Source organism: Melospiza melodia, chromosome 13 (genome assembly GCF_035770615.1).
Source record: "Melospiza melodia melodia isolate bMelMel2 chromosome 13, bMelMel2.pri, whole genome shotgun sequence".
Lineage (NCBI taxonomy): Eukaryota > Metazoa > Chordata > Aves > Passeriformes > Passerellidae > Melospiza > Melospiza melodia.
This window is the reverse complement of record NC_086206.1, coordinates 9,120,274-9,136,033: the sequence shown is the minus strand read 5'-3', so window position 1 is coordinate 9,136,033 and position 15,760 is coordinate 9,120,274. Positions and strand designations below refer to the sequence as shown.

Sequence of the window (15,760 nt, the reverse complement as noted above, 5' to 3'; positions counted from 1 at the left end):
CAAATGAGATTTGGTTATGTCCACAAAAGAGAATTAGTGCCAGCAGCAAATTAAAATGGAAGAGATTTTTTGTTTTATTTTGGATAAGGACGCTGGCTAAAACACTCTGCTGTTTTTCTTCAGGCTTTTAACTCTGGATCAGATTTTCAGTTGGCATGAGCAGACATTGTTCCAGGGAGATCACAATGAAGGTCTGGCTGAGAGTGACCCAGTGAGTTTGTCATCCCCTGTACTCCTGTGGATGGGTGGGTTTTTCACAAGCCCACCCAGGGAAGGCAGGGATATCCTGGCCCTGCTGGCTGCAAGCTCCTGCCTGGAAGAACTGGAGCCACCAGAGCTGCCCTGTGGAGAGCTGAGGCTGCTCTTACCCAGTGGGTGTGTTGGCACCAGGCTTTGAGCTATCACTAATGCCTTTGTGGCACCTGCATTGGAATACTGTCATCTGTCTGGGGACACCCAGGTGAGCCAAATCCCACTTGGGGGGTTTGTTTTACCTTTGTGTTTCTTCAGTTAAAATTTCTGAAATACCAAAAGACAATTAATTTTTAGTAGTAAGCCACTAGTTCTTCTCTGCATTTCCTTGGGTTTATGTAGCTGTACTTGTGTTAATTTCTGTAAAGCAATTAATGACCTTCTGTGATTTTCAAACTCCATTTGCTATGTCAAGTTTTGAAGTATTTCAGATTTCTAAAGACAGAGTTCTGCATATGAGCACCCTTCACTGTTTCAGTATTTCAAGAGAAACAGGAGGTGAAAAAAATCAGTTTGGGGCCTAAAATAAGGCTGGGGATTTTAGAAACATCTCAGTGATCCATCTCATTCACAGGATTAACAGCAGTGAGATTTCATTCAAACGTGTGAGAGCTGAGAGCAGGGAGTGAGGGCAAGGACTTTCTCTTCCTCCTCTCAAACTCAGGAGTGTCATTGTTCCATGTGGAATACTGCCACTCCTCTGGACTTCACACAGACCTGGTCACTCTTACACAGGAAAAAAATAAGCTTGGGAAAGAGAGCAAAAAACGGCTGAGGTAAAAGGGAAGTGTGCTGTGCAAAAGGGGACTGTGAGTTGCCAGATGAGGTTCAGGAAAGCACTAATTCATGCTCAGTCATAAATTGGATGGATAAACATTGCAGGGAGAAAAATAGCTGAGTTCAGGGAAATACCTGATGGCCTGCACTCTGCATGCACATGCAAGCTGGAAAGTGGAAGGTTTCCAACAATAAGAGCACAGTTTCTATTTCCAACATGAGGGGAAGGAAACCGACTGCAGAGGAGTTTATTGACCACATGGAGCTCAGGATGTCCGTGACACTTGCAGCAGCAATCACTGGCTCTGGAAATCACAGCCAGGGCTGTGTTTCTTTGAAGTAAACCAGCTCTTTACAAGGACTGGGGGGTCATTAACCAAATAGTGTGTAAGTCTCATATAACGGAACACAATCTGCCCCCAGCTATTTTGTAAACAAAAGAAATAGGGTAAATGGGTTGTTCTGATCTCTGCATTGTGCCAGTGTTTCACCTTGGTGAGGAAAAACTGATCTTCCCACTGTAAGCCCTGAGGAGCCCCTGAATTCATTGTACCTCTTTAGGAGGAAAATAATCGAAACATCTAAACATGGGAACCTCCATAGCCGTAACTTTATGGTTCTATAGTCACTCATCCACCAACACCCCCAAGTCTTTCTCCCCAGAGAAAGACACTCTCTGCCCAGCCTGTATCTGTGCAGAACCTTGCACTTGGCTTTGTTCAGATGCTCAAGGTTGGCCAAGAGGCCCCTTTCAACCTGTGAAAATCCCACTGGATGGCATTCCTTCCCTCCAATTGAGTACTTAAAACGTGCCAATTTAAAGACACTTTATTTACAAACACACTCTGCTTTGAAAGCCTGACCTTGCCAATAAGCTTTTGGGAGGGATTCAGATGTTTTAACTGTAATTTTTAACAAATTGTGATAGATAACAACTATATGTCTATGGTTAAACACCCGTGCCCATGGTATAATGGTAAATTCTGACAACATTCAACAGAAACCTCTTGGGGACTAAACTGTGAAAAACGTCAATCACTTGTTTTTAAAATTTTAAAAGTTTAATAGTAATAAAATGGTTATAAAAAATAGTAATACAATTAGAGTAATAATAATTTGGACAAATTGAATTAGGACAATATGAGACAATAGAGACAAAGAGCTATGGATGTTCGGGTACCTTTTCTGGGCAACACGAGCCCGAAAAAGGACCCACGTTAACTAAAGATTAACCCTTACAAACAATAGCCTGTTGCATATTCATACACTTCAGACATGATGCATAAATTCCACTCAAACACAGGATTCTGTCTGGTCATGGTAAACTTCTTCCTCTGAATCCTAACAGCGCCTTCAAGGCGGGAAGAAGTTCGTTTCTTCTGATAAGAGGGCGGCTGCTATTTGGCTGCAAATCCTTTCTTTAAAAAAAAACATTTTACATAGCCTAGTTTCTATTTTAACATTTTTTTATTACTCAAAGCTATATTTAACACACTACTTAAGAGAATTAATACAGCATTGGTGTTTGGGAAGGGGGCACGGTGACAGCATTGGTGTTTGGGGAGCGGGCACGGTGACAGCGTTGGTGTTTGGGGAGCGGGCACGGAGCGGCTCCATCGCTGTCGGAAATCCACGGCAGCCCTCTCGTGGCCGCTGCTGTTCCGGAGCTGTTGCCTTGGCTTTAATCCCCCCGCCCTCCCTGTCACAGCCGGGAACTCGCGGAGGAGCCTCGGGAGCAGCGCTGGGGATGACACAGGCCGGTGTGTCACATCCTGATCAGGCGCTTACTGTGTAAGAACCGGCCGGGGCTGGAAGCAAAGGAGGGCTGCCCGGCGCTCCAGAGAATGCCGTTCTGTTAGTTGTGATCTGGGGTTCTTTTATTTGTTGATGATTTTTTTCTTTCTTTTTTCCTTTTTGACGGTGCTGATTGTTGGGTGCCTTTACATTTTTTGCGGTTTGGCCGCTTCTCTGCGGGCGCTGTGCGTCCGCTCTCGGCAGGGATGGCAGCCTGCCCGGCCGCCAGGCTGAGCGTGGGGCGCCCGTTGCCGGCCGGGCCGGGGCGGTTCGTGGGTTCGGCCGGGCCGGACGGGGGAGGCTCCGGAGCGGAGGGGCCAGCGGCGGAGCGCCCCGCGCGCCAACGGCCGCAGCTGCCGACGGCCAATCAGAGCGCGGCGCCGCCTGCCGACGGCCAATCAGAGCGGGGCGCTGCCGCCGCTAGCCAATGCGGGCGCGGCGCTGGGGCCGGCAGTTGCCCGGGCGGTTTGAAGCCGAGCGGACGGAATGGCGGAGCCGGGACCGCAGGGGAATGGCCTGGACTCGCCGGCTCCTGTCCCCGCTCCCGTCCCCGCTCCCGGCCCCAGCCCTGGCCCTGTCCCGCGGGAGCGCCCCGAGCAGGCCGAGGGTACGCGCTGCGTGTGCCTGCGGGCAGGGAGGGCGCAGGGAGCCGGCAGGGCAGGGCAGCCGGTAGGGTAGGGCAGGCAGCGCCCCGCGGTCGGGCGGTGCCCTAGGGATGCAGTGGCGTGGAGGGGGCAATAGGGCCGGGCAGGTCAGGCCGGGCTGCCCGGGCTGCTCCGCCGGGGTTCGGTCCCCGCGGGCCGCGCCCGGGCACCGTAACGCCCGCTTGGCCGGACCCGCGGCCGCACCCCGCTTCGGGCCGCGGGCACCGCGCTGGAAACGAGGGCTCTGGAAATGAGCCCTACAAATCAACTCTAAAATGTGGTGGAGGGTTTTTTTTGCTGTTAATGGTTAAGTTCTGGTGCGTTTCTCAGTGCCTACCTCGGCGCTGCAATGGGCAGCCAGGAACGTGTGTGGGTGTGAAACGCTTCCCCAAGGGTCAGTTCGGGCGTGCTGTGGAAGGCAGGTTCAGGCCAGACCTTGGGCTGAGCTGATCTTTGGGAACAGAGTGGGTGAGTGGTTGTGTGACAGTTTGCGGGGTTTGCTTTATTCCCGCTCCTCTTCCCAGACCCGCAGCGGGAAGATGCGGACAGTGACTGCAGCGCTGACTCCTGGAGTGACTACGGCAGCCGGGACAAGCCAGGGACTACTTTGGGAAGGACTGTGCCAGACGGGAATGTGCTTTTCCCGGATATTTTTTACACCGATCATCTTTTGTTTTACGAGCGATTCAGTGCTTACCAGGATTACATCTTGGGTAAGCAATTTTTTAATACAAAAGTAAGGTAGTGTTAGTTTTCTTGTAGTAACTTTAAACAATTCAGTTTCAATGAAGTCAATTGTATATATTAAGCTGTGAGATACTTTTAATAAAGGGGACTGGAAAAGATACAGTGTCCTGCCTGCTTATGCTGTAATCTCAACTGCTCTAGCTGGTGGACCAGGAGGCAGCAATTTTGATATAAGTAACTAAAATGTGAATGATAGAAAGGCAGAACTGTTAGTAAGTAGTGGATCCTGTGCCTTATTTTAGCTGGTCTTCCTGAGTTTTTTTTGTGTATTGTAAATCTGTTAAGATAAGGCAGTGGCTAGGTGTTGAATACCACTGTATTATCATTTATTTTGTACTATTCTGTTATCATGAGCAGAATGAAGTCCAACTTTAGAAGTGGTAGAGGAACATTTCAATTGTGTTGACTTTCATTCTGCAGTGATCTGGAGGAGTTTCCTTCCAGTCCTTGCATAAATGTGGTGTCTTTGCTTTGTTGTAGCTGACTGCAAAGCCTCTGAGGTGAAGCAGTTCCTAGCTGAGTACCTGGAGAAGGTTCTGGAGCCCTCAGGCTGGCAGGCCATCTGGCGCACCAACGTCTTCGACGTGCTCGTGGCGGTGAGTGCCTCGCTGCTGCTCGGGCGTTTGTCTGCCCTGAACACAACTGACCTCTCTGACAGACTTGTCTGAGTCTCTCCATGTCCAGGTCTTGGATGTTCAAACTGGCAGTTCCATCATGTGGTTGAGGAGGGAAAAACTTTTTGGTCCCTCAGCTCTTTTCTGCCTGTGAGCACTTTGAAAAATGACCCTCAAAGGAGTCCCAAAGGGCTGTGAAGTATTGATTTGAGTTTGAGGATGTTGCTTTTAGCATTTTTTAAAAACAGCAGCACAAAAATAAAAAAAAAAAGGAATAGGGAAAATCAACTTACTGGCCTTGTTATGAGCATTATGAGGGATTTGACTGAAATTTTGCATATTTGACTGAAATTTTGCATCACTAGCTGTGAAGTTGTGAGAAGCTTGACACTTCAGCTGAGGAGATGGCCTTGGCTGTAAGGTGCCACTTGTGTGGGGTCGGTGGGGACCAGCATGGCCCTGACTGAGGCACATGCCGTTCCCCTCCCTGAGCTGGCTCTGCAGTTCTGAGGGATTTCGGGGCTGTTTGTTCCCACAGGTGGTGGATGTGAATTTCCCAGCCCTGAAGGCAGTTGTGCAGCTCAGTGAGCCGTTCCTGTGCGAGTCCCAGGACAGCAGCTTCACCCTGGAGTGCATGCAGGAGCTCCTGGAGCTGAAGGAACATCAGGTCCTGCTGCAGGAGCTGTTTGTTGTGTATGATGAGTCAGGAGGGTTTGACCAGACAGCACTAGCCATAGAGCATGTCAGGTAGGACAACTGCACCCTGCTGCTACCCAGTGGGCTCTGTCCTGAATTCTTGGGCCATGCTGGCAGCCCCACAAGCCAAGCTTTCCAAAGTCAATCTGATGACTGGTGCTCTGAGGAGACTGCTTTCCCTCTCTTTTTCCCTACAGAGTTGTTTGGACTGTATCACCTGTAGACTAATACACTGTTTTTTCTCTTCATTAACATTTTTTCTGGATTTTCTCTTTTTCTTATCCCATTGTTCTTTCTGCATTTTGCCTCTTCCCCTAAATTTGCTCTTTATTCTTTAGGTGTCTCTTCACATATTCTGTTTTTTTCTTCTTTATCATCTGTCTTTTTTCCACTTCCTTTTCTTTCAGGCACTACATGCTGTTTGAAACCTCTCTACAAATAAGCTGTGGGACTGGACAAAAAAAGCTAAAACAGGAGGAATGACTTACATTGTCAGAAGGAGAGCTTAGCTGAAGGGTGATTGGCCAAAACTAAACAACCAGAAAGCCTCAGAATCTGAAGAGTGTCAGTCTTGCTTTTCAAAACCAGGGCTTAGCTGTTCACTCCCTTTTGAGGAAGTAGAACACAGGTTATTATGAATTTTGAGCTTAGACACACAAAGTAAAACTCTTTATGCAGGTAAGCAACAGGCAGGAAGGATGACTGTATGTGTACTGAGCAGCCTAAGGGACAGTAATGTGAATTTCTAGAGAGAGGTGAATTCTCAGCTTGGTTACACTGTGTTTCCAGCTGTTGACTCTGCTCTCCTGTGTGATTTAACACTTTGCTTCCCAAGGTTCTTCTACCGCTGCATCTGGAGGACCTGGGACGAGGAGGAGGAGGATGAGTTTGATTACTTTGTGAGATGTGTTGAGCCCCGACTGAGACTGTGAGTGCTACACCTTGGCTGTTCTTAGGGCAGAACCACTGGAAGTGTCTGGGAACAGGGACTCACAATTAGGTGTAAAAAGCCCCTGTTGATTTGTAAGCCAAAGCAAGTTTAACAGCATTCACTGTCTGCTGGTCAAAATCTTGTATGGAAAGAGATCACAACTGAGGCTGCCACTTGATTTCTGAGCCTTGGTGTTCCATCAGATGGTGCCCCAAACCCAGCAATAGTCATCCTCACACTCATAGGAGTTTAATCCTTATAAAAGCTGGCATGGGATGCTCCACTTTAACCTCTGGGCATAAAATAAAAACCACAACAGAGCTGAACGTCAACAAAAACTTGTAAATTGATTATTATCCAGGAGGAATGTGTGAATCTTTCTGTTATTCTAGTAAAGGCTTAGGTATTACCTTCTAAATTGTTACTGGTTTTTTATGGCTGTGCTTATGCCTTTTTTTTTTTAGGGTGAGTTTCTGATAGTAGACAATCTTTCAAGGTGGGTGGGCAGCTGTTTAGAAAGTAAAATGTTTGTGTCTGTTCAGATTTTTTTGCTTTTGCTGCTTCAAATAAAATGGAGCAGTGTTGATGTAGACTGCAGAGAACCTTGACTCAAGTAACTGACGCAGAACTCCTCAGGTTCTCTCCAGCCTCCTGTTTGGTCTGTGAGGATTGTGCATGTGCCCTGTGCTGACCCCTTGCTCTGAACTGCAGGCACTACGACATCCTGGAGCACCGGGTGCCTTCTGGGCTGGTAGCTGATCACCAGAACTTGTTATCTCAATGTGAAGAGCTCTATGAGAAGTTTTTAAATGTGAGGAACACCTTATCAAGCAGTGATTCAGACTCAGAAGCACTAAACGTTTCCATGGTGGAAGGACTAAAATTGTATGAGCAAGTGGAGCACATAAAACAAAGGCTAAAAGTGATTGAGAATCCCCTGCTGAGGTAACTGGTGGGTTTGTGCAGGGAGGAGGCTCCTGAGGGGAGTCACAGAACTCGGAGGAGGTGGGCACGGAAGGAGGAGCTGTTGGCTCTGTTGCTTTTGTTGCAGGTATGTGTTTGGTTACCAAAAATACGGCAGCCTCCAGGCTAAAGGACTGAGGTCAACGGGTGCCAAGGTCATTCATGTTGTGCCCTGGAACATGAAAGCAGATCTGCTCCAGCAGTTGACAAGAGACAAACTTTGCCCAGAATCTTGTGGAACCTTAGAAATACAGGTGCAGTAGCAGGAATTGTCTGTCTGCTAATAGTTTTCTCTCTCAAGAAACAATGTGGAAGGATAAGTTAATTTACCACGTGCTAGATACTACAGTGGTGGGGTTGTTTGGTTTTTTTGTCAGTTCAAAAAAAAAATCACTGTAATTTAAACAATTAGTGGTAAAATTGTATGATTCAAATAATTTCTTTTAATTCATTTGTGCCTGTTGAGTACTCTATACAAGCAGCTTCCTGTGTGTAGGAAATGAGATGAACCTCTAATAACTCTATAATGAAACACTGTAAGGCATGACACTGTAGTTTTGAAATGCCCATGTCTTTTGATGCTGCTGCTAATGATCTAGGGTTTGAAGGAGGAAGCACACGTTTCTTGCTTTGGTACTGTGTAGGAAATACATTTATTTTAGGAGCAGCCATGTTTAGTTTTAGTGAATTGAGACAAGACTTGCTACTTCAGCAGTTAAGAGGAAGCTGAATTCCTTGGACCCAAGTGAAACGATTTGCTGTGTTCTGATCACATTAATGAATTACAGATTGCCAGAATGGAGTGGTGGGGAAGGTCCTGGAGGAACTTTTAGGCTATAAATCTGATTTTCTGACTTGGCAACTGAAAAAGTGCTCTTATTATGCTTACCCTGGAATTTGCTGGGAAGCAATAAATGTGTAGTTTTTATTTACTATTTGTTATTCTTCAGTATGGAATCCCTCAGTAATGTTTTTTAAGGATATCACCCTACCCTCTTTATCAAGGAAAAGGATCGTGTGGGCACTATTTACTACTGTGGTATTTGAACTCTGTTTGGGGGTGACTCACACCAGGAGCAAACACAGGAGTATTCAGACTAACTCTGATCTGAATTGTTTGCTTTTTATTTTATTTACCTTCTGTCATCTATTTCTTCATGGCAAATTCATGTCAAACCACTTAGACACAATTGAAGTGTTGGCCTGGAACCAAGTCCATAGTGAAGTTTGCTTTGGGGTGCATGTGCTCTTTTATTTGTGTATGCCCCCGTTTTTTCCTGGGGGAATGGATGTGACACAAACATCCAAGTCATGTGTTAAGACTGGTTTTGTCTGCAGTGAGCTACAATTCTTGAATTCAAAGTAGAAATTTTGTATTATTAATGCCATTGAAAGGGTTTCTTTGAAGCAAAAGCAGCAACATTTAATTGAAAGCAAGCTCTACAGGCATAAATGCATCCATTTTTCCACATTCTTTGTGAGCTGATTGGTTTTTTTTTTGTCTTTTGCAGTTTCACCGTGATCCCCTGGCAGCTGTGAGTGCCTGCTATGAAGGAGACAGAGTCATCATCTGTCCTGGCCATTATTTTGTGGATGGCATGTTCTCCATTGCAGATTCAATAGAACTAGAAGGTAGCAGGTTTGCTAGTCTAAAGGTCCTTAAACAAGCAAATGGAATGTCTTAAACTGGCTCTGTTAAGGATTTACTCTTTGCAGAATTTACCAGGAGGTTTTTTTCTTCAAAGTATTCCTGTTTCTTCTGTAGAGCTGTCCCTAATGCAGGGTGGAGTGAGCTGTTGAATTAGCTTTAGTGCAGATAAGCTGCAGATTTTGCTGATTAATAGCACATTCATGATTTCCTCCTATTTGTCTGTATAAATGGTGATTATATAGGTAATAGAGAGGATTCAACAGAAATATAAGGGACTTGTTGGTTGTAATAGTGGAAACAGAGAAGTAATTCTGAGAGGCTTCTACTAACTTAGGAGTGGTTGAGAAAATGGCCTTGTTGTTCTCTGAGTGTGTGACTGTGCCTGAGGGCAGCCTGAGCCCCAGAGCTGGTGCAGCCCAGGGAGTGCAGGGGCAGGAGGTGCATTGGGATTTACTGATCCTTGCTGATTTACTGAGGGGGAGCAGGGGCTGCCAGCCTGGCTCTGCACTGAGTGAAGCACGTGGGTGGAGGAGGCAACTTTTGATTAACACATTTTTTTTTTCTGCACAAACAGAAACAACAGATGTGATTTTAGGACTTTTCTTGCAAAATATTTGTGTTTTAAATACTTCTGCTTTGCCTAGGATATGTTGCTGTCTCTCCCTCATAATTGTTGATTTCTCAGTGTATCCCTTTGCTTTAGGCAGGCACACACTGTTGCAGTGCTACAGTCTGTTTATCACTGGGCTTCTGCAGCTGTTCAGATACTTATTTAGTTGCATTTTCATCTTGTCAAAGCTTCTTAATGAGAAGAAGGCTGAGGGTTTAATTTCCTGCTGTTCTGGACTTTATTTTTCTTGCCCTTCTTGTTTTATGAGTCATTTTCATTTTTGTCCATCTCCAGTGTGTGTTTGATTTATGCAGACACACATTGTGATAACCAGTGCACCTGCAGGACAAGGGACATGGATAAAGTGCTTTTTTTATCTCAAGAATGATATTGTTCTGAAATTGTGTGTGGTGCTATTTATTGCTTTTCTAGCTTTGAGGAAACTGAAATACAAATGATGCAGTGGCACACATTAAGGATGAGCTGCTCTATTTTAAGAAGTAAGGCATATAAATATGTATTTTTAGTTCAAACCATGCTCTGAATAACAAGTGCTTGTCAGGTATTTAATCTTCTTATAAGGACTCCTGTTAGATAGGGAATTATACCAGTAGGAGCAGCCAGGAACATTTGAAGTAGGAGCATCAAGACAAACTCTGCTGGCACTAATCTGAGCAGCTGGCTGCTTTGGTGGCTTTTTTGGGATGGAGGGGTGACTCATGAAAGATATGTCACTTTGCTTAGTGGAGCTTCTATTTTTTCCCAGCTACTGTGCAGTCAGTAGTGAGGTTGAAAGTATGGAGATTAGTAAATCAGGGATAAATAAAACCTCACAGGAACTAAATAAGGTTAAAGCAGTAGCAGCTGCAGGAAGTGATAACTTCCATGCCAGACAAGAAGGTGTTGCAGAGGCACCAAAGAACTTCCCTTCTGCTTGTGCCATGGCTGGGAGCCTGCAGCATCAGCTGTGACAGTGGCACTGGGTGACAGTGGGTGACAGAGGCCTTTGGCTGCTCTGGAGCCCCTCAGGCAGGGGCACAGCCCTGCTGGGCAGTGAGCAGCCCTGGGCAGCAGGTGAATCTTCCTTCCAGAGCTGCTGCTTCACAGGTGAGGTGCCAAGCAAGCTAAAGGCACTTAGAGAACTGCAGGCACTCTGCAGATAGTCATTCCTAAAACTCCTGCTTTGGATAACAACCTCTTTCTATAGTGAGAAGTTAAACTTGTGCTGTCCTGTGCTGCTCTCTTTTTACATGCTGGAACTGGCCTGTGCCACCTCCTCTTCAGGGGTGACCATAAATCAGTGGCAGTGGGAACAGATTTCTGGGTAATATCATGTGTTGAAGTATCAGTCACTTAACTTGGCATTAAATGGCCTGTCTTTAAAATCTTTCTGCCAACTCTTGTTCAAAGCTTTTTATTTTCATTTTGTTTTTAACTTTTCTCCTTGCCTGTGGCACTGTTTATTTATTTCTGTACTTGGTTAGAAGCTGGCATCCTGCTTGGGCACTTATCTGTGTGTGCTTTCAGCAAATGATAGGGCTTGTGCTGCTGTAATGGATGTGGCATTATTGCTTTCCTTATCATGATTCTTGTCAGTGACAAGCAATAAAAGCTTTACATGCTCATAAATTTTCCTGTAAGTGCTTAAGAGCTGACAACTGTGGATGGTTTAGTAAATCAATGTTGGCATGTGCTTGTGAAAGCTGCTTTTTAAACTGAATTAATCTGGAAGCCTGTGCAACACAGGAGCACTGAATTTTCCCCCAAATTCCATGTAAATAGGGAAGCTGAATGAAGCATGCTAACAATATCAATCCCTCTGCACTTTTTTTTCTTCCTCATGTTGTGGTGTGACTGCTTTTTCCATCTGTGTTATTGGGAACCTCTGCCTGCTGTGGTGAACTTCTGTCCTTTGAGAACAGACTGGAGATGCCTGTGTGTCCTGAATTCCTGCATCCCCCTGCTCTGTTGGTAACTTTTGGGAGTGAGAACTTTGGCATTAGCAAAAGTGAGCTCAGTTACCATTTGGTCAACTTTCTCAGATAACTTTTGCATTTTGTTGTGTGCCATTCAAGCAAGGTAACTTTTGAGTTTAGTTTGGAGTTCCTGTACCTTGGCACAGAGGGGATGTAAGGAGTAGTCTGGCCACTTGTTGAAAATCCTATTCAAGGCATTAAAATATCAAGCTTTAAACTTCTGTCATGGATTTAAATGTCTGTTATGTCCTCAGCACTTCATTGTCACCAGATGTTCTCTGAGCTTGCATCTCTCACTCTGCCCTTAGGCTATGGCCTGCCCGATGATGTCGTGATAGAAAAACAAGGGAAGGGAGACAACTTCTTTGACTGTACAGGAGCCAACATAAAGATCTCCAATCTGAAGTTAGTGCAGCATGATGCTGTGGAGGGGATTTTAAGTAAGTGTAAAAGCATCTTGATTTTTTTGTGACTTTAATAATTAGTGTTAGAGTTAAAGCTGGAACCCAGTGTTGCAGTTGGCAATATTTTGTTAAAGAGGAGCCCTACAGGTATACATATTGAGCCTTCCCCCTCTTTTTTTTTAACTTGCTTATGATGTGGAAATCAAAATAATTTCTGTTTGTACTTTCAAGCTCTTGTGGCTCTTATGCTTTATTCTTCTGCTGGGTTAAGATCATTAACTTGATCTTGTTGTGCTGTTAAGGCAGCCTGACTAACAATTCCGTGCACAGAAGAGCCCCCATGGCAATGCTCAGCTGTAGCTGACCCAGCCAGTGCTCCAGTGAGGAGCAGCACAGGCTGTAGGAGTGCTGTAGAACTTTGTTTGCAGCACCTTCAAACTGACACTCAGCCAAGTCTGAGTTGTATCCAAGTTTATTGGCTGTGGCCTTGTCTTTGCAGAAGGTGCTAGCTAATATTTCTTCTCAACAGACATTTGGGTTTTAAACATGTTAAAATGTTTATTAACACTTGTATGCATGTATTTAATATCTTTTGAGTCCAAAAGTCTCTTAGGAATGTAATGAAAAGAATTATTGCTGTCATCAATAAAGAAGTCAACCTGTAAGACAGATCTCCAACCAGGGCTCCCTTGTAGCAGTGTCCCTGCTTAGACCAGAAAAGCAGCACGAGTTCAAACCACACAGGAGCAAATCACTGAATTGAACCTGAAGTGGATAAAATGAAAATATCACCCTGCAAAGCTGCTGCAAGGCTGTGTGTCTGTAGGAGGGGTTTGTCTTTGCAGAACTGGTTCATCCAGCAGTAATTGTTTCTGTGTATGTAGATGTGCATCATGGGAAAACAGCCCTGGAGAATTGTGTATTGCAATGTGAAACCACTGGAATAACAGTGAGGACATCAGCTGAGCTACTGATGAGGAACTCAGATCTCTATGGGGCAAAGGTACACACTCATTCTTAACTTTGGCTTATTTCCCAATTTAAAATAAAGGTTTCTCTTTGGAAATAATGCAGTCAGTCACAGGGTGGCCTGTGTGGCTCTGGAGAGAACCTTTGCAAATTCATTTTGGACAGCTACATGTTACTGAATCAAGATTGGTCTCGGGGGTCTTGTAGCCTCTTATCAAGTCTAGTGAAGTGTCTCATGCTGATTTGTGTGTGATGATAGCAAAGTGATGCAGTAACAGGGGACACCTGTGAAATAACCATTGCTGCATGGCTGGTACATGTCCTGCAGTACTTCTGTAGTGATTCTCTGGTCTCTCTGCCCATAGCCAGTTTTCTCATTTCTGTTTCTGCAAGGGAAATGCTCTTTTTGGACACCTGTGATTCTTACGGAGGGATGCTAAACACAAAAATGGACTCTGATACTCTGGGTATTTTGAAGAATGATGGAGCTTGAGGTATTGAGAGGGAGACTAAAGCACAAGCAAGTTCAGCAAGGCTGTTCAGCTGCTCCTGAGCAGGCCTTCATGGACTGCTGCCCCATGCTGTGGGGCCTCAGCCTTGAGTACTGCTGCTTGAGATGGGGAACAAAGCTGTGAAGCTGGAGGGGTGACACAGTTTTGCATTGTGCAAACTGGTAGGTGAACACAAAGATTTGCCATGGAGTGGTGGAGTTCAATGGAAAATGTGCCTAAAACTCCTTGTGAACTACTACCAACTGTGTCTTGGGTAAAAATGTGCCTGAACTCCTTGTGAACTGCTGCCAACTGTGTCTTGTAGGGTAAAAATGTGCCTAAAACTCTTTGTGAACTGCTACCAGCTGTGTCTTGTAGGGTAAAAATGTGCCTAAACTCCTTGTGAACTGCTACCAACAGTATCTTGGGTAAAAATGTGCCTGTACTCCTTGTGAACTGCTGCCAACTGTGTCTTGTAGGGTGCTGGTGTGGAGATCTACCCAGGAAGTGCGTGCACCCTCCTGCACAATGGGATCCACCACTGCAAGGAGGGAATACTGGTCAAGGTGAGTCCCAGTCACTGGTTTGCCAAAAGCTAATTAATCACTGCTGCAATTAGTGCTAGTAGGTTTGGGTTGGCTCAGACCCTGCTGTGCTATGCTGGAACTCTTACCTGTCACACATGATGCTGGCCTTGCACTTGCCTTGATCCTTGCTGGATGGACTAGTTCTGCAAAGCCAAACCCCTCCTAGAGACAGACAGCTTTGCAGTATGGCATCTTCATTTTTATCCATTCCAGCAATTACCTGGTTTTATTTCTTATCTGCCTTTCACTAAGGAGAAAATCAGAAAATGAGAAAGGAGAAAATGCCTTTCACTATTTCTCCTGTGTAGGCAAATAATCTTGCTCTAGCTAATACAGAGAACTGATTCTACCTAAAACTAAAAGATTTTTATGTCCCTATTGCTGGACATGACATGTTAGATTTCTCTTTTGTTCTGTAGAACTTCTTGGATGAAGTTTATGAGGCTCCCAGGATAACCATGGTTAACAATATGATCCACAATAATGAAGGCTATGGTGTGGTCCTAGTTAGACCAGCAATGCCCTCTGAAATGAAGGATGCTGCAGCACAGGAAACAAGAGGTACTTTACTTTTCTTAGAAGAAACTCCTGAAACTACTAACTCTAGGTTTTTGGATTGCATGCTTTGTATACCCAGGTTTTTGGATTGCATACTTCCTAACTTTGAAATTTGTGGCTGTCATGAAGTACATAAAGCACCAAAGAGTGGGATGAGTTGACAGTGATTGAAGAAAATTAATTCCAGGACTTTTTAATGGTGTGGCTGCTTTGCATGACTGTTGATGACATTCTGTTTCCTGCCTTAGGGTGCACACAACCTACCCAGGCAGGTGATGAGGCAGCCTGTGCAGAGGGCTCCAGGCAAGAACAACCTGGATGTGTAACTGATGAGTTGGAGCTTTGTAAGCGAGCTCAGACTTCTGAACAAGCTGAAAACAACTCTGAAATTGCAAATGTACTTGGGGCTACTTCTGCAAAGAAGAGACAGATACACAGGAAAAGACTGAGTGAACTGGGATTTACAGAAGCTGATGACAACTTAATGTCACAGGAAATGTTTGTTTCTGTTGATGGCAATCAGTTCAAATGGAATGGGAAGGGAAGTTTTGGTATCTTTTTTTTCTGACTATCTTGCCTCCTGCTGCCATTGCAGTAGGATTTGTACAGTTATTAGTTAGGTCACATGCCAAGAGTTGTGTTATGGTGTTATGCTTTTATTACCCAAGTGTAATCCCTATTAAAGGACTGGGGCTTAAAACTCACTTGGTTCTTCTGTCCATCTTCTCCACACCTTAAATCTCCTGGGTGAGCTGCCTTTGTGATGCACATGTAGTACTTCTCTTGCATTTCATTTTAAGCCTGGCTGAGCTCTAGACCATGTCTTGTTTCTGTTTTTAAAATCAGTTTTACTACCACAGGGTCAGGTTGGAGGACCCACAGTGTGTCATCTGGTCTTACCTCCCTGCTCCAGCAGGGCCATCCCAGAGCTCATGGCACAGAGTTGTGCCCAGGATTGTTGTGGAATGTCCCCAGTGAGGGAGACTGCACACCTTCCATTGGCAGCCTGGTTAGTGCTTGGTCACTGCACAGGAAAGTTCTCCCTCACGTTCAGGTGGAACTTTCTGGCCATCATTTACAGCCTGTTCCTCTTGTT

At 45.1% G+C, this 15,760-nt stretch overlaps 1 protein-coding gene across 1 annotated transcript; it reads left to right on the top strand.

Annotated features, from left to right (window-relative positions):
- The first annotated feature begins 3,029 nt into the window (after positions 1-3,029).
- Positions 3,030-15,368, top strand: SHCBP1 (SHC binding and spindle associated 1). The gene is made up of 13 exons (XM_063168326.1): positions 3,030-3,492; positions 3,992-4,180; positions 4,695-4,810; positions 5,367-5,575; positions 6,360-6,452; positions 7,167-7,400; positions 7,507-7,672; positions 8,930-9,050; positions 11,964-12,095; positions 12,944-13,062; positions 13,999-14,085; positions 14,526-14,667; positions 14,913-15,368. Exons 1-13 carry the CDS (start codon positions 3,030-3,032, stop codon positions 15,230-15,232), a joined length of 2,391 nt encoding a protein of 796 aa, XP_063024396.1. The 3' UTR covers positions 15,233-15,368.
- Positions 15,369-15,760: the final 392 nt, after the last annotated feature.